Genomic DNA, 25,985 nt, shown 5'->3' on the forward strand with positions numbered 1-25,985 from the left:
GCTTGTCGAGACTTGGACAGAGCACAGCAAAGCTTCGCTGCTGTTTTGCATTCCGCCTAACCTGAGCCATTGAATTTTCAGAATCAACTGACTCTGAAGACCATCGGTATTCGTTTAATGTTTAGATAGTCTTTCAGCCGCAGTGTAGGCTTCGTTTCCCTTTTGAGAGTTTTAGTTAACGGCCCTGTTTGGCCTAGAACCGTGGTGACCCCCTCACCACATCTGATCCCTCTATGAGTATATTCGCTCATTCTACCCTTTCTGAAGTCCACAATCAGTTATTTGGTCTTACTGACATTGAGTGCAAGGTTGTTGTTGCGACACTATTCAGCTGGCTGGTATATCTTGGCGATTGTAGGGATGACTTGCAGCAGACTGAAAAGCTTGAGCGTGTAGATATTAAGATAGAGAATATGCTGGAGCTTTTGGAAAGCATCAAGTTGGATAAATCACCGGGACCGGACAGGATGTACCCCAGGTTACTGTGGGAAGCGAGGGAGGAGATTGCTGAGCCTCTGGCAATGATCTTTGCGTCATCAATGAGGATGGGAGAGGTTCCGGAGGATTGGAGGGTTGCAGATGTTGTTCCCTTATTCAAGAAAAGGAGTAGAGATAGCCCAGGAAATTATAGGCCTGTGAGTCTTACTTCAGTGGTTGGTAAGTTGATGGAGAAGATCCTGAGAAGCAGGATTTATGAACATTTAGAGAGGCATAATATGATTAGGAATAGTCAGCATGGATTTGTCAAAGGCAGGTTCATGCCTTACGAGCCTGATTGTACTTTTTGAGGATGTGACTAAACACATCGATGAAGGTAGAGCCATAGATGTAGTGTATATGGATTTTAGCAAGGCATTTGATAAGATACCCCATGCAAGGCTTATTGAGAAAGTAAGGAGACATGGGATCAAAGGGGACATTGATTTGTGGATCCAGAACTGGCTTGCCCACAGAAGGCAAAGAGTGGTTGTAGACAGGTCATATTCTGCATGGAGGCTGGTGACCAGTGGTGTGCCTCAGGGATCTGTTCTGGGACCCCTACTCTTTGTGTTTTTTATAAATAACCTGGATGAGGAAGTGGAAGGATGGGTTAGTAAATTTGCTGATGACACAAAGGTTGCGGGTGTTGTGGATAGTGAGGGGGGCTATCAAAGGTTACAACAGGACATTGTTAGGATGCAAAACTAGGTTGAGTAGTGGCAGATGGAGTTCAACCCAGACAGGTGTGAGATGGTTCATTTTGGTAGGTCAGATAGTATGGCAGAATATAGCATTAATGGCCAGACTCTGGGCAGTGTGGAGGATCAGAGGGATCTTGGGGTCCGAATCCATAGGACACTGAAAGCTGCTATGCAGGTTGATTCTGTAGTTAAGAAAGCATACGGCACATTGGCCCTCATCAATCATGGGATTAAGTTTAAGAGCCAAGGGGTAATGTCGCAGCTATATAGGACCCTGGTCAGACCCCACTTGGAGTACTGTGCTCAATTCTGGTCACCTCACTACAGGAAGGACATGGAAATCATAGAAAGGGTGCACAGGAGATTTACAAGGATGTTGCCTGGATTGGGGAGCATGCCTTATGAGAATAGGTTGAGTGAACTTGGCCTTTTCTCTTTGGAGTGACAGAGGATGAGGGCTGACCTGATAGTTGGCTAGCACGAGAGGGCATAGTTTTAAAGTGCTTGGAAGTAGGTACAGAGGAGATGTCAGTGATAAGGTTTTTTTTACGCAGAGTGGTTAGTGCATGGAATGGGCTGCCGGCGATGGCGGTGGAGGCAGAAATGATAGGATCTCTTAAGAAAATCCTGGATGGCTACATGGAGCTTAGGAAAATAGAGGGCTATGGGTAAAGCCTACGTCAGGGGTAGGCAACCTTAAGCACAAATGATCTTCTAGCATGCGGTATTCATTAATTTGAGGCAAAACATAACTAGGTATATTTGAATGGATAATTCCCATATTTCAAGTTTTTTATGGCATTTATCTGGCCCACCGTCCGCTCATTAATATGCGATCTGGCCCACAGAGGCAAAAAGGTCGCCGACCCCTGGCCTAGGTAGTTCTAAGGTAGGGACATGTTCAGCACAGCTTTGTGGGCCGAAGGGCCTGTATTGTGCTGTAGGTTCGATCTTAATGCTGTACGCCCTCTCATCACCATCTGAGATTCTGCCAACAATGAAGCATGAGCACTGGTGCTCCAGTGAGTATATGGGAGTGTGTAAACCTAGAACCCAGAGAACGAGAATGAAAGCGGGTTATCGGAGTTAATGCAGCAACCTACTGTGGGGCTGAAAGCCTAAACTTCCACTGCTGCCGAAGGGTCCTGGCCCGAAACGTCGAGTGTACTTTTTTTCATGGATGCTGAGTTCCTCCAGCATTTTGCGTGTGTCACTGACTTCCTTGGCCCGCACAAAAATAACGCCGCAGATAATCAGACAACCGCTCTCCAGCGCCCACCGGGCCCCGCCGCACACGGTACCATGCTGGAGGCGGGAACTGGCTGACCCGGAAGGAAATCGGTGACCGCTTGGCAGCAGCTCCGCCGCCGTTCATTCAGCCGGGTTGGGTACCCGGTACCGTCCAGCCGCGGGAGAGGCTCTGTCCGCGGAGGAGAGCTGTCAGTCATTCGTGGGGGCGGCCCTCTCCGCTCTGTGCCCCCACTCCTCCATCGCCAGCTTGACCGATCGATGGAAGGGGAACGTTATGGCGGTTGAATGTGACCATGGAGGCTGCAGGGAGCGGGAGCCTGGGAGCTGCGGATGCACACTCTCCCGGCGCGGCCTGGCCCGGTGCCGCTGAAGGATCCGCGCCGATGAGGAGAAGCGATCGAGAAGCGGCCGTGGATGGAAGGAACGTGGGGTTTGTGCTTGTGCATGCAGGTAAGCCTTGACCATGCAAGGCCGTCAACCCACTGCCAGTGGTCGCCAGGCGCCCCGACAACTTGCGGCTGAGCGATGCCTCCGTCCAGTCGCTGTGAAGGCTCTCGCCGTGCGAATGCGTACCGTCATTTTTCCTCCCACGTTGACATTGTTTTCAGGCCGGTTGACAGCGCGGACCAACCTCCAATGTCGCTGCTCACAATTAAGGGTGGCGTCTCCTCTGACTTACCTCTTTCCGTCTGTTTTATTTGCTTACCTCCACTCTTTGCCTTTACCTTCTATTGCTCCTGTTTCTAAGTTATTCCTCCACTTTTTTGTTGATTCCGTCCTAGTATTACGAGTTCCAGAGCATGTCATCAAAACATCCTGAACTTCAGAAATGCTTATAAACTTTTGAAGCTGAAATAAACAATTTAAAGTCAAACTTGAAAGTATTAAAGCAAAATAATAATGCAGTCTAAATCGTAGAATCCATTTCTAGTAGAACCCCGGAATTTAACAATGTGTGAGCAGGGTCCAAGTGATTATTTTTCTAGGCAAAACTGGACTGGTTCCCCTATTAGTTTTCCACAAGGGCCAAATTATGTCAAGCATGCCAAGCCAAGGGCCAAAACGTCCAGGGTTTTTTCATTGCACCAGTAAGTTGTTTTATGGGCAGATGTTGTTGTTGCTGCTATTACCATTGTTATTATTATTATTAGTAGTAGTAGTAATAATAATTTAGGCCTGAGATTCTCAAAGCCTGTGTTGTGGTCATACAAGAAAAAAATGCACTCTTGAAACAAAGTAAGTCCAAAACACATCACACACAAACACACACACACACACTCACACAATCAGATGTTCCCATTTCCAAGACCTCCATCTGAAGAGTTGCCTCATCTATGGAAGGCATCAGCCTTTTGGCCTCTGCAGTCCATTGGCCATCAGCCGAAACAGAGAACGGCTGTCTCAGCAAGAGGAGGATGTCACCTGAGAGTTTAGGGGAGCTTTCAAATCGTTCCCTGAAGTTTTCTGCCAGGCTTGTCACAAAATCCTTCATCACTGGATCCTCCTGCATTTTGTTCTTCTCGCAATGATTCCATAGACGTGGAAAGTGCAACTTTCTCCCGTGAATGTGTCTCTCCAAAAGGTTCAGCTTTGACTGGAAAGCTTCAATTGCCTCGTACGTGCCGCTGTCTAGTCAAGGACCGTAGAGAGCATGCAGTAGGTCGCGCGCTCTACTGGGGCATAGGTTAATTGTATGGTGTGGGATGAAGTTAAAATAAATGAGAGCAGTGCGCGCTTTATTTACATGTTATGACAGGTGTGTTCACATAAGTGCCAATGGGTCGGTGTGGTCCAGACATTAGGTTCTTGTGGTCCGGACCTGGCCTGTGATCCACCCATTGGGGTTATCTGGCATAGGTGAATAGGTGGGGATTTTGCCTTATGAGTTTGCAGTAGCCGCTGACACTAATATTTCAGGAAGTCTACATTTAAGTGCAGAATTTGTAGCTGTTTAAATGGTCTAACATCAGTCATTTTGATCAGAACCATTGGCAAGGTTCATTATGGTCTGGCATGTTGGAATTCATTTATCTAGCTTTGACATCATATACTTAATTTAATAAGCTAAGTGAAAAAAATGTGCATTGCCTCAATTTCACCAGTTTGGCGGGGCTAGAGATTGTCTTCCCTGGACTTAAGCAGCGAAGGAAACTGGGGGTTTCAAATTATATTGTAGAATTGTTTGACAAAAATATAGTAGTATCTAATATGGCTTTGAAATTGTCTAGAATATATAGGCAGTCTTCCGTTATGTAAATCTTCTGTTTTTAAAAAAATTGTTGTTGCAAAACAACAAATTTCACATCATAATCAAGAGAAAATTTGCAGATGCTAGAAATCCAAGCAACACATACAAAATGCTGGAGGAACTCGGCAGGCTAGGCAGCATCTGTTGAAAAGAGTACAGTCAACGTTTCAGGCCCAGACTCTTCAGCAGGACTGCAGAAGAGAAGATGAGAGGTAGAGTTAAAAGGGAGGGGAGGAGGGAGAAACACAAGGTGATAGGTGAAACCTGAAACCGGGAGGGGTAGAGATGAAGTAAAGAGCTGGGAAGTTGATTGGTGAAAGAGATACAGGGCTGGAGAAGGGGGTAATCTAACAGGAGAGGACAGAAGGTCATGAAAGAAAGAAAAGGGGGGAAGAGCACAAGAGGGAGGTGATGGGCAGGCAAGGAGCTATGGTGAGAGAGGGAAAAGGGGATGCGGAATGGTGAGGGGGGTTCATTACTGGAGGTTTGAGAAAACGATGTTCATGCCATCAGGTTGGAGGCTACCCAGACAGAATATAAAGGTGTACTTCCTCTGATCTGAGTGTGGCCTTATCACGACAGGACAGGAGGCTGTGAATTGACAAATTGAATGGGAATGGGAATTGGAATTAAAATGGGTGGCCACTGGGAGATCCCTCTTTTACTAGTGGACGGACCAAGGTGCTCAGCAAAGCGGTCTGGTAATCTACATCAGGTCTCACCGATATACAGGAGGCTATGCCAGGACCATCAGACAGAGTATATGACCCCAACAGACTCACAGGTGAAGTGTCGCCTCACCTGGAAGGACTGTTTGGGGCCCTGAATGGTAGTGAGAGAGGAGGTATAGGGGCAGGGGTAGCACTTGCATTCCAAGTTAGTGATAAGTTTGATTCTAAATTATCTGAACCATTTTTTTCCTATGTCAGAAAGGAGTGATTTCATTGAGGGTCAATTAACATGAATTGTATTTATTGTGTGTACAATTTTACAGAATCAGAATGTCCTATGTCAGTGGCTAGTTTAGACAGCCGTAAAGCGTCAATGGATGTTATATAGCTTTTTAGGAGTGTAAATAAAAGGGATGGCCTTATCAGTTTCCAAAGCAAACCTTCAAATGGCCAATCATAAATACAAGGAAGTCTGCAGTTGCTGGAAATCCAAGGCAACACACAGAAAATACTGGAGGACTCAGCAGGTCAGGCAGCATCCATGGAAATAAATAAACAGTTGATGTTGCGAGCGGAGACTGTTCTTCAGGACTGAGAAGGAAGGGGGAATAAACCAGAATAAAAAGGTGGGTGGAGGGGAAGAAAGCTAGCTGGAAGGTGAAGCCAGGTGGGTGGGTAAGGTCAAGGAATAGGATAAGAGAGGAGGGAAGGAGGAGGGGACCTAGGGGAAAGTGATAGGCAGGTGAGAAGAGGTAAAAGGTCACACAGGGGAGGGGGGAGTTTTTTTTAGCAGATGTGCTTGCTTGCTGTGAACTAGCAATTGTGTTCTTAACAGTGACTGATTACTGTGGGTAGGTTGCATGTAAACTATATTTTAATGGCTTGTCTTTTGAATTAACTAGCTGTTACTTTTATTGCGTAATGCCTGAAGATGTTTGCATTTCCATAACTAACTTTCCTATTTTGAAAAATCTTTTAAAATATTTATGAGGGATTTTGCTTTATGTTAGATTTCTGTAAGTCAGGTCTTCAGGGACCCAGGAGTCCCTGTAATTCAATTATACCCAATATCATCATGGGGAAAAATACATTTTACACATATGACATTAATATGTAACGCTTAACTTTTTTTTAATGTTTTGGAAGTGTCCCATCATAGAGAAGCTTAAGTTTATTCAGAACTAAAATATGCATAGTTAATTTTATTGTACTACTAATTTTATTACATGAACAATATCTCGTGAACCCACTGTGACAAATGGACACCATCTGTACAATTGGATGTTGTATTGTCTCTTTCCACAGGAACTGTTGCACATTAGGCTTTGAGCTTACTGTACTTGGAGTGACTCTCCTTGTGAATCCTATACACCTTTGTTCTTGTGCCATTTATCTGGAAAAGTGCTAGCATGTGCACTCTGCTCCTTTGCAGATGAATGATACTGAGCTGAAGCACAACTGATCGGAGCTATAAGGGTTTGTGCCCTTTGCCAATGTAGGCAAATCTGAGAAAGCTTTAGCCCACAGAGTAGTCATATGATTACAGTATTTGTGACTAACGAGTTCTGCTCTTCACCTATTCACTCTACGTTTCATTAGTCAGGGTTGATCTCTAGTTTAAAGTCCTTCTGTTGAAAAGCATAGAGTCACCGAGTTGTACAATACAGAAATGAGCCCTCCAGATTAGCAGGTACATGCTGACCTTTTTGCCTTTCTACACTTATCCCATTTGGCTGCATTTCGACAGTATCTTTCTATTCCTTGTCTATTTGGATGTCTGTCCTAATGACATGTAAACCTAATAATTGTGCCTGACTCCATCATTCCCTCTGATAGCAGATTCAGTCACTTCTGTGTGTGTGGGGTTGGGGTGGGGGAGGAGGAGAACAGACATACCACAGAGACCTCTAAATCTTGAACTTCTCACCTTAAAGCTATGTCCTCATGTTTATAATGCCTCTACCAAAGGGAAAAAGGTTTTGATTATCTACAGTACACTGTGTACTGTCTCTCATAACCTTATATACCTCTTTCAGGTCACTTCTCAATCACCAGAGAAAGCAAGCCCAGCCTGTCCAATCTCTCCCCGTAACTCATCCTCCAATCCAGCAACATCCTAGTGTACCTCTTGTCTTTTCTCTCCAGCACAGCAACATTCTTTTTATCGTGTGGCAACCGAGATTACAGACAACATTCCAAATGGATCCCAATCAATGTTTTGTAAATTTGGACCATAACGTTCCAACTCTTATACTCTATGCCCCAAGTTATGAAAACAAGCATGCCTTATGACTTTGCACCCTATTCATTTGGTGTCACTTTTGGAAATCTATTGATGAGGATCCCAAGTTGCTCTGTGCTCATGAAGACACATCTCTTAGTGCCTTACCATTTACTGTATACGTACTTTATGCCCAATCATTACATTGCACCTTGTTGGGATGAAGTTCTGTATGCCAAAGCTCCATTCTGCTTTCCCTCTGATGTATATCCTGTTTCACCCTTGCACAGCCTTCTACCAATTTTCATGTCATTTTCAGAATTACTAATCATTCCTCTTGTATTCATATCTAAGTCATTGTATGATACAGTGTATCATAACAATTGTCTCAGTACTGATCCTTGTGATACAGCATTAGCCATAGAATTCTAGTCAGAAAACCATCCTTCCTATCGCTGAACCAATTTTGGAGCCAATCTGCCAGCTTGCCTTGGATCCCAATGACCTTAACAGCCAGTGATGGGGGACTCTGACAGATGCCTTACTAAAGTCCATGTAGACAACATCTATTTACTTGCCTTGATCAATCTTCTTGGTTATCTCAAAAGAACTCAAATGCATGAGAAAGGATTTCCTCCTCAAAAAGAACTGCTGACTCTCCCTCATCTATCCCTCTAGTCTTCTGGAATAGTTGGTGCAGAACTCTGTCAGGATCCCAGCAGTTGCCTTGTTTCCTGTGGCATTCTTGTATCGATCTCATCCAGCCTTGGAGGCTTATCCATTGATGATCTTTTGAGTAGATATAGAGATGTCTACTCTCTTTTATGTTAAAAAAAAAAGTCTCCATCTCTTCTGGAAGTGCTAATATGGGAATGGTTTCTTGGGAATTAGTTTTTTTTGCACCTTATGAAAGTAAGTGCTTTGCGTGCTAGAGTCAAGATGGATGGAGAATGCAGATACAATAGTAGTCTGCTAATTCATACAGTATCTAAGATAGATATTTTTATCTAAAAACAATGATTATGAAAATGAATCCCAACTGTCCTAATTTGCTTTGTAACCCTAGAAGGAAGAGGCCAGTTTTCATTTCAGCTAGAACTAGCAAAAGTATAGCATAGATCTGGTCTTCGCAAAGTAGTATTATACTGGGTAATGACCATTAAGGTGTTTCCTGGAACACGTTTCCTTGTCAAAGAACGCTTAGCAAACCAGTTTTTATTTACACTTTGATGTCTGGCAAAGTTTATAATGCAATTTGTTACATTTATTTATTTGTTATGCCAACTACAAACGTCAACTTTCATTCTCTTATGCAGTCTGAATAATATAATTATCCTAAATACCAATTACTTACTTAAAATGTGATTATTTTAGGAGCAGGTTATCATTCTGAATCAAAAGCCAAGGAGTATAAACAAGTTTGCAAGAAAGCTTGCCAAAAGGTAGGACTATTTGCTGTTTGTTGGATTATAATAAAAAATTAAAATTATTGAGAATCTTGTGTACTAATATATTAGTTTATTATGAATTGAAAATTTTCACAACATGCTGAAAACGTAGTTCAACATTGAAATTACTTCGAATATTTAAAGGTATTTCAACCAGAAGCTGTTTATGTTTTAGGCAATAGAGAAGCTGCAAACCGGTGCCCTTGCTGTTGATGTAGTGGCAGCAGCCCTTATTGAATTAGAGGTAAGAATATGAGCAGATAACATTGCTCGTAATTCATATTTTTAGCTCTCCAGTGTTCCTCTCACAATTCTTAAAGTGGAAGAAAGGATCTTGTATTCTATTAGTGTTTATTATGATGAAAAAAAATGTTGTAAAGTCTTCTACAGGTTATGTGCAGTGAAAAAAGGAAAAAAGAGAGGCAACCCTTTCAAATGGAGATCCTTTTGATCATTACAAAGAATAATTCGTTTTTATAAAAATGCACTACCTTTGTCATTTCAGCTGTTAATTAGAGTTGCAAATTTAGCTTTGGTTTTATCACGTTTCTTTATGTTAGGCTTCTATGCTAAATCATAGTCAGTGTCATAATGCTTGTTGAACTCTGGTCTGGAATTTGGTTTCATTGATTTCCATTTTAGAAAAGGAAGTGTATATGCATATGTGACTTGTTCATTTAGAATATAAAACAGAGAACAAATTCCTGCCTAAGATATCCCAGTTTTTTCTAGTTAATTTCATGAACTTTAGTTTCTTGACTTGGAATTATGATTCAGACTGATGAATGGACAGGATATTGGGTAGCATTGAGATGATATTCATTGTTAAATCATTTAGCATGAGGTAATGGAATTATTAACTGTCTGCTGACAAATTAATTTGGATAGTTCCTGGCCAGTTCTAAGATGAATCCGTAATCTTGGAAAGTTCACCTGGCTATTTAAAGGAATAAGAAAAATGCTGAAATTGTTGCCTTTTGGAAAAGTATAGAGAAAATTGCAACTGATATTGGACCATGCTGTATATGACCATGTTCTTTATATTGACACTTAGAATGTGCTCTAATTTTTACCATCCCACTGTACAAACACAAAAATCTACTCTGTTAATGAAAGGTAATAAGTTGAAGCAGCCAAATTAAAACCTTTTGAATGTGACCATCATACCTATCTATAGCAATCCCAAACACAAGAAATCCTGCAAATGATCAGGCAGCATCTATGGAAATGAATAAACAGTCAATGTTTCAGGCTGAGAGCCTTAATCAGGACTGGAAAGGAAGGGAGAAGAAGCCAGAATAAGAAGGTGGGAAGAAGAGAAGGAGTAGCCGCTAGAAAGTGATGGGTGGAGTGAGGTGGGTGAGGGAAGGGGGATGACGTAAGAAGCTGGGAGGTAACAAGTGGAAAAGGTAAAGGGCTGGAGAAGAAATTTGATAGGAGGGAAGAGTTGATCATAGGAGAAGGGGCACCAGGAAGAGGTGATAGGCAAGTGAGGAGAAGAGAAGGAGTTGGGGGGGGGTGCAGAGTGGGGAATTGAAGAAGGGGTGAAATTACTGGAGGAAATTTTAGAATTCAGTGTTCATGACATTAAATTAGAGGCCACCCAGACGGACTATGAGGTGTTGCTTCTTCAACCTAAGAGTGGTCTCATTGTGGCAGCAGAGGAGGCTGGGAACCAACATGTTGGAATGGGGGTGAGATTGGAATTAAAATGGTTGGCCTCCAGGAAATTCTACTGCTTACGGATGTAGTGTAGGTGCTCAACAAAGTGGTCCCCCAATCTATGTTGGCTCTCACCGATGCAGAGGAGGCTATATTGGGAACACTGGATGCTGTAGATGACCCCAACGGATTCACAGGTGAAGTGTTGCCTCAATGGAAGGACTGTTTGGGCTCTGAATGGAGGTGAGGGAGGAGGTGAATGGCAGAGATAAGTGCCAAGAGGGAGATTAGTGAGGAAGGACGAATAGTGAAGGGAATCATGGAGGAACTAATCTATGGAAAGCAGAGAGTGGAGTGCCTTTAAAGATGTGTTTGGTGGTAGGGTCTCATTGAAGATGCTGGATGTTGCTGAGAATGATTTGCTGGATGTGGAGGATATCCAGAAAATGGAGGAGATGTGGATGAGAGCAGCATCAATGGTGGAGAAAGGGAAAACCCATTCTTTGAAGAAAGAGGAAATCTCTGATGTCCTGGAAAGGAAAACCTCCTCCTGGGAACAGAGGTGGCAGGAACAAAGGAACTGAGAAAAAGGAATGGCAATGGGTGGGTGGGAAGCAATGTAGTCAAGATAGCTGTGGGAGTTGGTAGGTTTATAAAAGATATCAGTTCGCAGTTTGTCTCCAGACATGGAGACAGAGAGATCAAGAAAAAGAGCGATGACGGAAATGGACCAAGTGAATTTAAGGGCAGGGTGGAAGTTGGAGGCAAAGTTGATGAAATTGACGAGATTTGCATGGGTGCATAAAGCAGCACCAATGCAGTCATCAATGTAACGAAGAAATGGTTGGAGAACATTACCAGGGAAGGCTTGGAACATGGATTATTCCATACAGCCAACAAAAAAGCAGACATAGCTGGGACTCATGTGAGTGCCCAAGGCTACCCTTGAGTTGGGAGAAAGTGAGAGGAGCCAAAAGAGAAATTGAGTGTGAGAACCAGTTCTACCAGACCATGTCATCGATAAAGAAGTGGGGAGCTTTAAGGCTTCTTGATGGGTGATAGAAGTGTTTGGAACTGGACATCCATGGTGAAAATGAAGTGATCGGGGCCAGGGAATTGGAAATTGTTGAGGAGATGAAGAGCATTGGAAGTGTCACAGATGTAAGTGAGAAGGGACTGAACCAAAGGGGATAAAATGGAGTCGAGGTATGTGGACACGTGTTCAGTGGGGCAGGAGCAGGCAGAAACAATGGACCTACCTGGCCAGTCAGGTTTGTGGATCTTCAGTAGGAGTAGAAATGAGTAGTGCGGGGTAAGGGAACTATGAGGTTGATGGGAGTGGATGGGAGATCTTCAGAGTTGGTGAGGTTGGTGATGGTGTCAGAGACAATGTTCTGTTGGTTCTGAGTTGGGGTTCTTTTCGAGTGGTAAGTAAGATGAGGCGTCTTAAGATTTGTTGCCCGCCCTCAGCAAGGTAGACATCAGTCCACCAGACTACAACAGCACTTCATTTCTCTGCAGGCTTGATGTTGAGGTTGGGATTGGTGTGGAGAGAGAAGAAGGGACTGTGCTCAAAGGGGGTAAAGTTTGAAGAGAGAGGAGTGCTGAAGGCAAGATGGCTGATGTTGGCAATTAGAGATGAAAAGATCCAGAGCAGGCAGAAAACCAGAGCAAGGTGTCCAAGAAGAGGAGGAGGGTTGGATATGGGAGAAGGAGAGTCATCAGTGCTGAGTGGGGAATCCTTGCCAAGGAAGTGGTCTTGGACACTGAGGTGATGGAAGAAGAGCTCGGAATTGTGATGGGCGAAGGGGACAAAGGTAAGGTCCCCAGTGAGCATTCCACCTCAGAGAGGAGAAGGTTGGAGAGATTAGTGGACATGGCAGGATTAAAGCTGGGATCGGAGGGGGAAGAGATTTGGTCAGAGGAGAGGGGAGGGTTGGGATGTTCAGGGAATGTAAATAGGAGGAAGATGGAAGCTCTGAGGATCCAAGAGGTGACAGTGGAGCCCGAGAGACCTGGGATTGGGGAGTAGTGGGAGGGGAAGGGGAACCAGGTTCCCAGTGGCAGTGTGGACAGTCTCGGCCTGGAAGTAGAGGCAGCTCAAGTTGGCACTGGAGCCAGAGCTGTAGGCTGCATAATTTGCAAATAGCAATCCCATTTGCCTGTGTTAATTCAATATTCCTCTTTACCATGCCCATTCTAATACCTGTCCAGAGGTCTTTTTAAGTGTGTTTAGTGTACTTGCCTTTACCATCTCTAGTTTCAGACGTCCCTAATATCGGAAACAAACACTGGCTATCTACCCTATTACATGTCTCAAAATTTTATATGAAGGATGTTAACGGGGTTAAGCTTCCACTAAATGCTTCCAATGGCGTGTGCCTCAAATAGCCTCTGACAACCAACCCAGCTCCTGGCCTTCACCACTGGCTTAGCTACTAAGCTTGACAGATCCATTTCTACTGACAGGAGAAGGGGCAAAGGTGGGTTACTGGCACCAGTCACTTTGGCAGATGGGGCTCGTCAGCAATGGTTGGCAGCTCATCTGGGAGAAGGAAAACTCTGATCTCAAACTCACTGCCTTGCAGCTCTACCCATTCATGGGGAAAGCTTTGGGAGTAAGCCCTAAGGGAAAAATCCAGAGCTGAAATGCCAAAGATGGTCCTCCATTGAGTTCAATGCTGACTGGCAACTCCTGCGATACTGCTGGTACCAAACTCTGCCGTTCCTTTGAGTTCATCAGATGCCTGGAGGGGGGAGCTTGCTACATTGGCAACAGCTTGCTCTTTATATTGTACTGCCCAGACTGGTGTATCTGGACAGCTAGGATGCAATATCCACGGTCAACCCTAATCAACGGAGGCCTCTCAACAACAAAATTATATATACCTCTGTCATATTATCTCTTGGTCTGCTTCGCATCAGGTAAAACAAACAGTCTTTCTAATCTCACCTGATAACTTAAGCCCTCCGATCCTTGTGAATCTTTTCTGTACCCTCCCTAACTTAATCATGTTCATTCTATAGTCTGTTGAACAGAACTGAACATAATACTCCCAAGTGCAGCCCAAACAACATTTTGTACAACTTTAACATGACATCTCAACTTTTACACTCAGTGCCTTGGTTGATAAAGATATGCATGCTAGATCCCTTTCTCATCACTCTGTAAGCAGTCCCTCCATCCAACTTTTCTTATTTTGTTCCTTGTTCAACTGTCCTTTCCTATCAGATTCCATCATCTGCAGCCCTTTGTTGCCTCCACATCATCTCTCTGCTTCTATTGCTATTTTCACTCTTTTCCTCCTCCTTATGCCTAAAACATTTCCTCACCTTGATCCACCTGTCCAATTGGCAGCTCCTGCTCTACCCCTTCCCCATCACCTTCTTATAACCGGCTATCTTTCAAATCAAATGTAAGTTCTCAACCCAAAATGCTAACTACTTCCCTCCATAGATTCTGCCAGACCTGCTGATTTCCTTCAGCAGTTTGATTTCTTTTGCTACAGAATCCACCACCTGCTTTTTCTTTTGTCTCCAAGATTCTGAAGGGTGGTGACTCTGCAAATATGTTCATGACACTTCTCACACTCTGAATTTTTTCAATGATTTTAAGTTCTCTGGCCCCCACCATTTTATTTTCACCATGGATGTCCAGTTCCTATATACCTCCATCCCCCATCAGGAAGGTCTCAAAGCTGTGGGCTTCTTTTTGGATTCCAGACCTAACCAGTTCCCCTCTACCACCACTCTGCTCCGTCTAGTGGAATTAGACCTTACCCTTAATAATTTCTCCTTTGGCTCCTCCCACTTCCTCCAAACTAAAGGTGTAGCCATGGGCACCCGTATGGGTCCCAGCTATGCCTGCCTTTTTGTTGGCTTTGTGGAACAATCCATGTTCCCAGCCTGTACTGGCATCCGTCCCCCACTTTTCCTTCGCTACATTGATGACTGCATTAGCGCCACTTCCTGCACGCATGCTGAGCTCATTGACTTCATTAACTTTGCCTCCAACTTTCACCCTGCCCTCAAATTTACCTGATCCATTTCCGACACCTCCCTCCCCTCTCTTGATCTTTCTGTCTCTATCTCTGGAGACAGCTTATCTACTGATGTCTACTATGAGCCTACAGACTCTCACAGCTACCTGGACTATTCCTCTTCCCACTCTATCTCTTGCAAAAACGCCATCCCCTTCTCGCAATTCCTCCATCTCCGCCGCATCTGCTCTCAGGACAAGATATTCCCTGGGACTTTGAGGGAAGTTAGTGTAGAAATAACAGGGGCTCTGACAGAAATATTTCAAATGTCATTAGAAACGGGAATGCTGTCGGAGGATTGGCGTATTGCTCATGTGGTTCCATTGTTTAAAACGGGTTCTAAGAGTAAACCTGGCAATTATCGGCCTGTGAGTTTGACCTCAGTGGTGGGTAAATTGATGGAAAGTATTCTTAGAGATGGTATATATAATTTTCTGGACAGACAGGGTCTGATTAGGAGCAGTCAACATGGATTTGTACGTGGAAGGTCATGTTTGACAAATCTTATTGAATTTTTTGATGAGGTTACTAAGAAAGTTGACGAGGGTAAAACAGTGGATGTTGTCTATATGGACTTCATTAAGGCCTTTGACAGGTTTCCACATGGAAGGTTAGTTAGGAAGGTTCAATCATTAGGCATTAATATGGAAGTAGTAAAATGGATTCAGCAGTGGCTAGATGGGAAACGACAGAGAGTAGTGGTGGATAACTGTGTGTCAGATTGGAGGACGGGGTGTAGCAGTGTGCCTCAAGGATCTGTACTGGGTCCAATGTTGTTTGTAATATATATTGATTTAGATGATGGGGTGGTAAATTGGATTAGTAAGTATGCAGATGATACTAAGATAGGTGGTGTTGTGGATGATGTGGTAGGTTTTCAAAACTTGCAGAGAGATTTAGGACAGTTAGAAAAGAGGGCTAAAAGATGGCAGATGGAGTTTAATGCTGAAAAATGTAAGGTGCTACATTTTGGTAGAACTAATCAAAATAGGACATACATGGTAAATGGTAGGGCATTAAAGAATGCTTTAGAACAGAGGGATCTAGGAATAATGGTGCATAGTTCCCTGAAGATGGAATCTCATGTGGATAGGGTGGTGAAGAAAGCTTTTGGTTTGCTGGCCTTTATTAATCAGAGCATTGAGTATAGGAGTTGGGATGTAATGTTGAATTTGTATAAGGCATTGGTAAGGCCAAATCTGGAGTATAGTGTACAGTTTTGGTCACCGAATTATAGGAAAGGTGACAATAAAATTGAGCGAGTACAGAGGAGGTTTACTAAAATGTTGCCAGGGTTTCATCTCCTAAGTTACAGAGAAAGGTTGAACAAGTTAGGTCTTTATTCTTTGCAGCGTAGAAGGTTGAGAGGAGACTTAATAGAGGTGTTTAAAATTATGAGGGGGATTGTTAGAGTTGACGTGGTTAGACTTTTTCCGTTGAGAGTGGGGAAGATTCAAACAAGAGGGCATGGGTTGAGAGTTAGAGGACAAAAGTTTAGGGATAACATGAAGGGGAACTTCTCTACTCAGAGAGTGGTAGCTGTGTGGATTGAGCTTCCAGCAGAACTGGTTGAGGCAGGTTCTATGTTGTCATTTAAAGTTAAATTGGATAGATATATGGACAGGAAAGGAATGGAGGGTTATGGGCTGAGTGCAGGTCAGTGGGAATAGGATAGGGTAAGAGTTTGGCACGGACTAGAAGGGCCGAGATGGCCTGTTTCCGTGCTATAATTGTTATATGGTTATATGAGGCATTTCATTCCAGGATGAAGGAGATGCCTTCCTTTTTTAAAGAAAGGGGCTTCCCTTCCTCTACCATCAACTCTGCTCTCAAACGCATCTCTCCCATCTGCTCTCACCCCCTCCTTCTGCCACCCCACTAGGAATAGGGTTCCCCTTGTCCTCTCCTACCACCCCACCAGTCTCCGGATCCAACATATAATTCTCCGTAACTTCCGCCCCTCCAACGGGATCCCACCACCAAGCACATCTTTCCCTCCCCCCCCGCCACTTCTGCTTTCTGCAGGGATTGCTCTCTACGCGACTCCCTTGTCTATTTGTTTCCACCAATCTCCCTCTTGGCACGTACTTTATACCTTAAACCTTATTGTCGCCAAGCAATTGATACTAGAACGTACAATCATCATAGCGATATTTGATTCTGCGCTTCCCGCTCCCTGGATTACAAATTGATAGTAAATATTAATAATTTACATTATAAATCATAAATAGAAAATAGAAAAATGGAAAGTAAGGTAGTGCAGGTCCAGATATTTGGAGGGTACGGCCCAGATCCGGGTAAGGATCTGTTCAGCAGTCTTATCGCAGTTGGAAAGAAGCTGTTCCCAAATCTGGCCGTACAAGTCTTCAAGCTCCTGAGCCTTCTCCCGGAGGGAAGAGGGACGAAAAGTGTGTTGGCTGGGTAGGTTGTGTCCTTGGTTATCCTGGCAGCACTGCTCCGACAGCGTGCAGTGTAAAGTGAGTCCATGGACGGAAGATTGGGTTGTGTGATGTGCTGCGCCGTGTTCACGATCTTCTGCGGCTTCTTCCGGTCTTGGACAGGACAACTTCCATACCAGGTTGTGATGCACCCTAGAAGAATGCTTTCTACAGTGCATCTATAAAAATTAGTGAGGGTTTTTGGGGACAGGCCAAATTCTTTAGTTTTCTCAGGAAGTAATGGTGCTGGTGGGCCTTCTTGGCAGTGGACTCTGCTTGGTTGGACCAAGTCAGATCATTTGTGATATTGACCCCGAGGAACTTAAAACTTTTGACCTGCTCCACTTGCGCACCACCGATGTAAATTGGGTTGTGCGGTCCGCTACTCCTTCTGAAGTCAACAACCAATTCCTTTGTCTTACTGACGTTGATGGATGGATTATTGTCTTTACAGCATGCCACCAGGTTCTTAATTTCCTCTCTGTACTCAAACTCATCATTACCGGAGATATGGCCTACAATTGTTGTGTCATCAGCAAACTTATATACTGAGTTCGATGGAAACTTGGCTACACAATCATTGATGTGTAATAATGCAAGCATAATAACACATGCCCTTACACTTCCTCCCTCACCACCATTCAGGGCCCCAGACAGTCCTTCCAGGTGAGGCGATACTTCACTTGTGAGTCGGCTGGTGTGATGTACTGTGTCCAGTGCTCCAGGTGTGGCCTGCTATATATCGGCGAGACCCGACGCAGACTGGGAGACCATTTCGCTAAACACCTACGCTCTGTCCACCAGAGAAAGCAGGATCTCGCAGTGGCCACGCATTTTAATTTCACGTCCCATTCCCATTCTGATATCTCCATCCGTGGCCTCCTCTACTGTCAAGATGAAGCCACACTCACGTTGGAGGAACAACACCTTATATTCCATCTGGGTAGCCTCCAACCTGATGGCATGAACATTGATTTCTCTAACTTCCGTTAATGCCCCTCCTCCCTTTCTTACCCCATCTCTTATTTCTTTCTTTATTCCCCCCACTTCTTTTCTCTTTTTTTCTATCTCTGTCCCTCTCACTATAACTCCTTGCCCATCCTCTGGGCTCCCCTCCCCCTTTCTTTCTCCCTAGGCCTCCTGTCCCATGATCCTCTCCCTTCTCCAGCCTCATATCCCTTTTGCCAATCAACTTTCCAGCTCTTAGCTCCATCCCTCCCCCCCTGTCTTCTATCATTTTGGATCTCCCACTTTCAAATCTCTTACTGTCTCTTCTTTCAGTTAGTCCTGATGAAGGGTCTCGACCCAAAACGCCGACTGTACCCCTTCCTTTTGGTGCTGCCTGGCCTGCTGCGTTCACCAGCATTTTGTGTGTGTTGCTTGAATTTCCAGCATCTGCAGATTTCCTTGTGTTTGTGGCTGCAAATATAGATACTAGCTTCATAATACTCTCAGTGGCCACTTTATTAGGTACACTAATACACCTGCTCGTTAATGCAAATATCTGATCAACCAATCATGTGGCAGAAACTCAGTGCCTAAAAGCATGCAGACATCGTCAACAGGTTCAGGTGTTGTTCAGACCAAACATCAGAATGGAGAAGATACGCGATCTAAGTGACTTTGACCATGGAATGGTTGTCGGTACCGGGCAGTGTGGTTTGAGTATCTCAGAAACTACAGATCACCTGGGATTTTCATGCACAGCAGTCTCTATAGAGTTTATAGGGATTGGTGCGGGAAAACAAAAAAAATCCAGTGAGTGGCAGTTCTTTGGGTGAAAACACCTTGTTATGGAGAAAGATCAGAGGAGAATGGCCAGACTGGTTCAAGCTAACAGGAAGGTGACAGTAACTCGATAACCACACGTTACAACAGTGGTTTGCAGAACATTCCTGAGCGCTCAGCATGTTGAACCTTGAAGTGGATGGGCTACAGCAGCAAAAGACCACAAACATACACTCAGTGGCTACTTTTATTAGCTTCAGGAGGTACATTATTATGTGATATTACAATATGCTCTGATAGTTTGCCTGGAGGTAAGTTTAGAGCAAGAAATGTAGTTCTGAAATATAGAATCGACCATTTAAGTTTTGTTTTAAATTCTCAAAGTCTCGAGGTCACTGACATGGCCAACATTTATTGGCCGTGAGGTTATAGTAGTTATGGTTGCCATGCTGTAGGAAGGATGTGATTCAACTAGGGAGGGTGTAGAAAAGATTCACTGGAAAGTTCCATGAACTGGAGGGATTCAGTTATAAGGAGAGATTGAATAGCTTGGGAACATTTTCCACGGAGATGAAGGAGGCTGAATCGTGACCTTTATAAGGACTTTTAAAATTAGTTGGGGTAGTCTTTTTGCCAAGAAAGGACACTTGAAAATTGAAAGATGTAGGTTTAAGGTGAGAGAATAAGGTTTAAACGGGATCTGAGGGGGAAGTTTTTCACACAATAGGTGGTGGTATGTAGAATGAGCTGCCCGAAGAAGTGCAATTACAATGTTAAAAAGACATTTGGGCAGGTACAAGGATAGGAAAGGTTTAGAGGCATGGGTCAAACAATGGCAGATGGCTAATATAAGCATCTTAGTCCGTGTGGACAAGTTATGCTGATGGTCCCGTTTCCATGCTGCCTAATTCTCTGAACCTAATTGTCCTTGATAAGGGAGTGGTGTGTCACCTAACTAAATGCTGCAGAGTTTTGGTATGAGTACTCCCGCTATCCCGTTAGATGGACATTTCCAGGATTTAGATCAAGCAACTAAAAGGGATTGTCAATATATTTGCACATTAGGTTGACATCTGACTTGGAGGTTGAGGTAAAGATGAATTCCTTCCTTTGGAAAGGTATGTATCTCCGGAATTATTGCTGAAGAAGGCTGTCATTGAATATATTCTGGGCTGCAATGGTTTTTTGAACAAAGGAAATTGAGGATTATGAGACAAAAGCAATGCTGGAAGTACTTAGCTGATGAAGCCACATAGATTTAAGCTATAGAGAGTGGGTGTTGTGGAGAACACATGATATGTTCATTATACGATACAGACCAAATTTGTTAAAGTAACAATTATGTTTAAGATAAAATTGGCATAAATTGTACAGAAATCAGATGAAACACAGGAAATAGATACAAACTGCAACCGTATCTTCATCGGGGTGGGGAAAGGGCATAGTATGTGGCGGGATGGGGTGATTGGCTTACCTGAAATTGTAAATTCGTAACATGTTTTGATGGTGGTAATTGAAACTTATTGGAAGATGATATGCTTTAGTTGAGCTTCTGCCAGGCATCATTGGAGTAATGTAGGAAGCTAAAAACATAGGGGTCACAGTGGCATGGAGAATTAACATGCTAAGCGAATGGATGTTCAGCATTGTCTGTGTGGCTTGAAAGGAGGTGTTCTGTAGAGTGATTACTTGGTCTGTGTTTAATTCTTCCACTGCACAAGGTACTGCGTTGTGAATACTAGATGCAGTACACCTAAGTTGATAGAAATGAAGTACTGCTTCACCTGTGTTGCATAGGAAAAGTTCTGCGAGGTAAGCAGTAATGAACTGGACAGGAAAATGGAGACAAGTGCTAGATGACACATAATCTTTTTGAGTGGAGGAGCAGGCTTATTCATGAGGTGCTTCTGTTCTTGTGTGGAAGATTTCAGTAATAATAGATTGTGAGAGAAGTATTCTTTCCCAAAGTTTTATTTCAGATCTTCTGAATTGTTGGTCTATAAAATGAGAGAATGGGGAAATAATTTATTTCTTCTTTAGTATGTGTAATTACATCAAATTTTGCATCTCTAGGACTCTCCCTTCACTAATGCAGGAATGGGTTCCAATTTAAATCTCTCAGGAGATATAGAATGTGATGCCAGTACAATGGATGGAAAATCTTTGAATTTTGGAGCTGTTGGAGCACTCAGGGGTATGTACATTTTGATTTTGAAAAAACAACCAGATAGATTAAAGAACTAAATGTGATGTAGTACCTATCATATTACATTTCCTTTATTGTCTTTGAATGCTGGAAAAGTTTGATTATTGAACAGATTTAATTCAGCTGGTAGCATCTATATATTTGATGCTATATGTTTTAAGAAGTATTTGATAGAATAGTACTAGATGAAAGGAAGCCAGTTGACCTCCCATGTTCTTAGCAATATTTCAGTTAAATGTGTAATTAGTTCCAGTCATCTGCCCTTTTTCTAATGCTAACTAAATGTTTTCCTTTCAAGTATTTATGTAGTTGAGTGTTTCTACCATTTCAGACAGTGCATTCTGATTGCAACCCAACATAATTCATATTTCGGTGTCACCATAGATCTCTTGCCTCTGTTTACTTAATCATTCTGGATCAGTGATTATCAATCAATAATTATTTTATCAAACCTATCTGCGGTTTTTGACGCTTCTACTGAATATCCTTCTGATCTCTGCTTTAAGAATTATAACATAACCTTTTTAACCTCTCCATATACTTTCTCATCCGTAGTATTGTTCGATTAAAATATAAAATGCCAGGTTGCTAGAAATATAAATCATAAACAGAAAATGTTGGCAATAATTGTCTTTATTCATTTTTCTACTATCACAGCTAGGTTTGTTGGGCAGTATAGAAGTGTAGGTCAGATGGATATTTTTGGGCTAAGGTCTATCGGATGATTTTAGTCATTTGCTTTGACCATTTTTCATGATAAGTTTTTAAGTGTATCTATGTGATACTAAATTCATATTGCAGATGATGGCACGATTTGTTAATGTACTTCCTATAGATTGAAGTAGTCCAGTCTTAATTTTCCCACCATGGTAGCACAGCAATTGTGGAATGAGTTAGTTCAATGGCTGCAGTTTTCAGTCTTCTTCAATTGAAAATTTAAAGTGATTAAATGATAAACATTCATACATGTGCTAAGTATACTTGCTTTATGTGGAAAGTTTATTTTATGATTGATTCTTCATAAGAAATTGCAGAAAATTGAATTAAAGGGCAAATGTATCTTTTTTTCTGATTTCTATGAACGTTTCTTTTTTTTAGTATTATGAACACAAAATGGTTCATGATAAGGATCATGGGCCATTTATCTTAAGTTTTGAATTCATGGAAAAAATTGCATTCTGATGGTGAAGTCAATGTCAGTGGACTTTTCAATGGTTAATGAGTTTTGAATTGATGAAGTTAATTAACTGACAATTTCTTAAGGGGAAAGAAGTCTAGGGAAAATCTTGCAGCTTTCAGAGAACGTCCAGTGACACCAAGAAAAATTTATGATAAAGAGTTGGCAATGGGGCAGTTAAACTTCAACCTTAAAAAGAAATAATCTTAATAATCTTTCACTTTCTTTCTTCACCCCATTACCCAAATATGGTATTCATTTCTGTCATGAAACATTTGAAAGAAACCTAGTTGGCTTTTGAAATTTCTGATGCTTCTGATGAACTACTTAAAATAACACACAACAATAATGTAATAAAATTTGCTTGGATGAACTTTGGTTCAGATCCTGTTTGTATTTGTACAAATACAGAGTACACAGTTGCCAGCAGTGTCATGATTTTCAACCACAAGTGAATCTGATCATGCATCAGATGGCCAAGTCATGATTTAATCATCCTGATTTGTAAATATTAGAAAAACAGTACACCACAGCTGGTAACCATGTGTTTTATTTGTTTTTTTGGAGGGTGGAGAACATTTTTTAAAATAGCATTGCCCTACTCACTGAGACATTACATCAAACTTCATTGTATGTTGTCCATAGAGCAAAGAATCAAATTTTAATTTTGTAAAATGATTGAATTTGAATATTGGTAGATTTAGAACCATTTATTATTAATGCCATTAACTCCTTCAACCTTTGTACTAATATCATTCAATAATTAAATTGTTCTAATATTTTGATCAGGACAAGACCATTCAGTTGACAGTTTGAAATTACTTCCAAACCCTATCTTACCATATGAACAGAAAATCATCCAATCACTTTAATACTGCCATTATTTACAGTCCTGCCCTATTATAAATGTTGCCACTTTATTTTGTTTTTAGTTTGCTACAATAATTTAAAGATGTCACATAATTAAATCAAAGCAGAGGAGCAGTTAGGATCAAAATACTAATGGTACTGTTTTGACTTATGCAAGCCATACAAATTTTTCATTTTTGAATTAGTATACCTCAAGGCTGAGCAGTCAATCAGTTGTCAGACCAATATCAATAAATTTGCACTGATGGGTCTCATCTGAAACGGTGATCTCCACATTTCCACCAACAGATTTTTGCTCCAGTTTAAGACATCTATAGTCTTTTATGTCTTTTCAGTATGCTACTTGGTCAATTAACAATACCCAATTAACAATTGTCATGAGCAAATTTAGTTGTTTCTGGAATTCTGCTTCATTCAAATTGATACCATCATAAAAGTATAGGTGAGCATTTTAAATGAGTAGGAAGAATTGAACCTTAGCCTAACCTTCATTCTGTGGTAGCAGGCCTATGCTCCTTTTATCTGTTATCCTGTATATAACTTGGTACATTCTCTGTAAGTACTTGCAATTTAAAAAAAATATATATTTTTTTAAGGTTTTAAAACAGCTGTGGAAACAAAATGAGAGTTAATCTTAACATTTTCTTGGAAAACAGTTCAGCAGGATTTTCACTTTTTAGTCATGGAATTAGTGGAATCTTGAGTTAATTCTCAATCCATTGATAACATTTCTAAGGGGAATTGAAAAGGACACCACAAGAGGAAAAATTTTCCAGAGGTACTTTATAAATGTATGTTCCAAAATTCTATATTGACAAGTATTTTTTGTAATAGAAGAAGAATGGATCTGGCTAAGATATAAAATACTGTATTAAATTTTTTGTGAGGTCAACTGCATTAAAAATATTCAATTTCCCTTTTAGGGATCAAGAATCCAATCTTAGTTGCAAATAAACTGTTAAATGAAGCACAGAAGGGGAAGCTCTCTGCTGGCAGAATTCCTCCTTGGTAAATTTTCCCCCATTATTGTGTCTTAGGTTTTTAATGTATATAGTTTCTATGAAATATGTTATGTTTTTACAAGTGGAATAAGATTTTTTTGTGTAGTTGTTCATATATTTTATTTACAAATGTGAACAGTAGAATTATACTTGATCTCTGCTTGTTTTTGAGTTAGCATGTGCTAGTTTTACAGTATTTGTGAAAAATATTTAGAAAAACTTATTTCATACTATCAAATGAAAGCTTTAGAGACCTTTCTTCTTCCCCATTCAGATCCAACTACACTATAAGAAAAATGAGAATTTTTCCACAACATCTTTGAAACTTTGAAATACCTTGAACAAACCACGATGTAAATGCAGTTAATTTTGCTTCACTATTAAAATTTTACTTGGCTATGTGCAAATAAAAATCCCTCCTCCTGTAGACCAAGCTGAAGTTGGTGGGGGTCCGTTTCATGCTGTTTTGCATGCATTGTTCTGAACAATAATATTTCTAGCCCTGTGTGTTTTCATTGTCCCTGTCCCTAAAATCCAAAGTGTAAGCATCTTCTTGCTTTAGTGTCCCATAACAGTTGTAACTGAATGAAAGTGGCACTTGAGCGAAGAAATTTGATGCAAAATTGAGCCACCTGTTTGCAATTTCCTGCCAATTAATTAATAAGGAGAAGAATAGTAAACAAAGAAATAGTATGTAAAATTTTTTAATGACAATCATTTGCAACTAACAAGAAGAGCTGGTATTAAAATTAACTTCCTAATATAATGCATACAATTTTTGAAAGCAGCATTAAACTTAAGGAGTTGAAAAGATTCCATGAACGCATCCATCTCAAGGTATCAGAAATTTGAAGCTTGTTTTTTTTGGGATTTTTAAGCTTAATCAATGTGGTAGACTTGTGGAATACAGAAATACCACTGTATACTCAGATTATAATAGTGCTGCCCTGAACAGAAAGAAAAGCTTTCTTTCTCCATTTCCCTTTATCTCTTTATCCTATCTTTTCCTTTAGTCTCTGTATTCCAGACCTACTGTATTTGCTCTTGCTTTCCGCTATTTCCTTGCAGGTTGGCTTGCCGTAATTTGTTTTTTGGATGACTTAAGAGTGAAATGTGAAATAGAACAAGTAATGAAACTGCAGAAGCCGCTACTTTTTAATTTACTTTTGGTCCTTTAATAATTTTTTTTGTGAATGTTAAGAAAATTAACCTAAAGAAAGCTTTAATGACACCAGCAACTACTGAATTTCCAAATGTAATTGAATCTTTATAGGAAACTATAAATTATTCTTTTGTCCATTCCAAGACATTGTGCCTTGTTGCATCTCAGAATCAGAATCAGAATCAGAATCAGGTTTATTATCACCGGGATGTGACATGAAATTTGTTAATTTAGCAGCAGCAATTTGATGCAGTACATAATCTAGCAGAGAAAATAATAATAATAAATAAAATAAAATAAAAACATAATAAATAAACAAGTAAATCAATGATGTATATTGAATAGTTTAAAAAACCTGCAAAAACAGAAATATCATATATTTAAAAAAAGTGAGGTAGTGTCCAAAGATTCAATGTTCATTTAGGAATCGGATGGCAAAGCGGAAGAAGCTGTTCTTGAATCGCTGAGTGTGTGCCTTCAGGCTTCTGTACCTCCTACCTGATGGGTAACAGTGAGAAAATGGCATGCTTTGGGTGCTGGAGGTCCTTAATAATGGACGCTGCCTTTTTGAGATACCGCTCCCTAAAGATGTCCTGGGTACTTTGTAGGGTAGTACCCAAGATGAAGTAGATTTACAACCTTCTGCAGCTTCTTTCAGTCCTGTGCAGTAGCCCCTCCATA

General features: G+C 41.5%; 1 protein-coding gene across 2 annotated transcripts in view; it reads left to right on the forward strand.

The window, feature by feature from the left end:
* Positions 1–2,475: 2,475 nt before the first annotated feature.
* tasp1 (taspase, threonine aspartase, 1) overlaps positions 2,476–25,985 on the forward strand; it is a 144,390-nt gene continuing 120,880 nt past the window's right edge. Inside the window, exons 1-5 of one of the 2 annotated variants that reach the window (XM_063056141.1) lie at positions 2,476–2,882; positions 8,947–9,014; positions 9,196–9,264; positions 20,962–21,082; positions 24,065–24,149. In XM_063056141.1, coding sequence (XP_062912211.1) covers positions 2,726–2,882; positions 8,947–9,014; positions 9,196–9,264; positions 20,962–21,082; positions 24,065–24,149 — 500 coding nt within the window. In that variant the 5' untranslated portion in view covers positions 2,476–2,725. The remainder of the gene's footprint in view (positions 2,883–8,946; positions 9,015–9,195; positions 9,265–20,961; positions 21,083–24,064; positions 24,150–25,985) is intronic. The other variant, XM_063056140.1, reaches the window with a different exon arrangement.

Source organism: Mobula hypostoma, chromosome 8 (assembly GCF_963921235.1).
Source record: "Mobula hypostoma chromosome 8, sMobHyp1.1, whole genome shotgun sequence".
Taxonomy (NCBI): Eukaryota; Metazoa; Chordata; class Chondrichthyes; order Myliobatiformes; family Myliobatidae; genus Mobula; species Mobula hypostoma.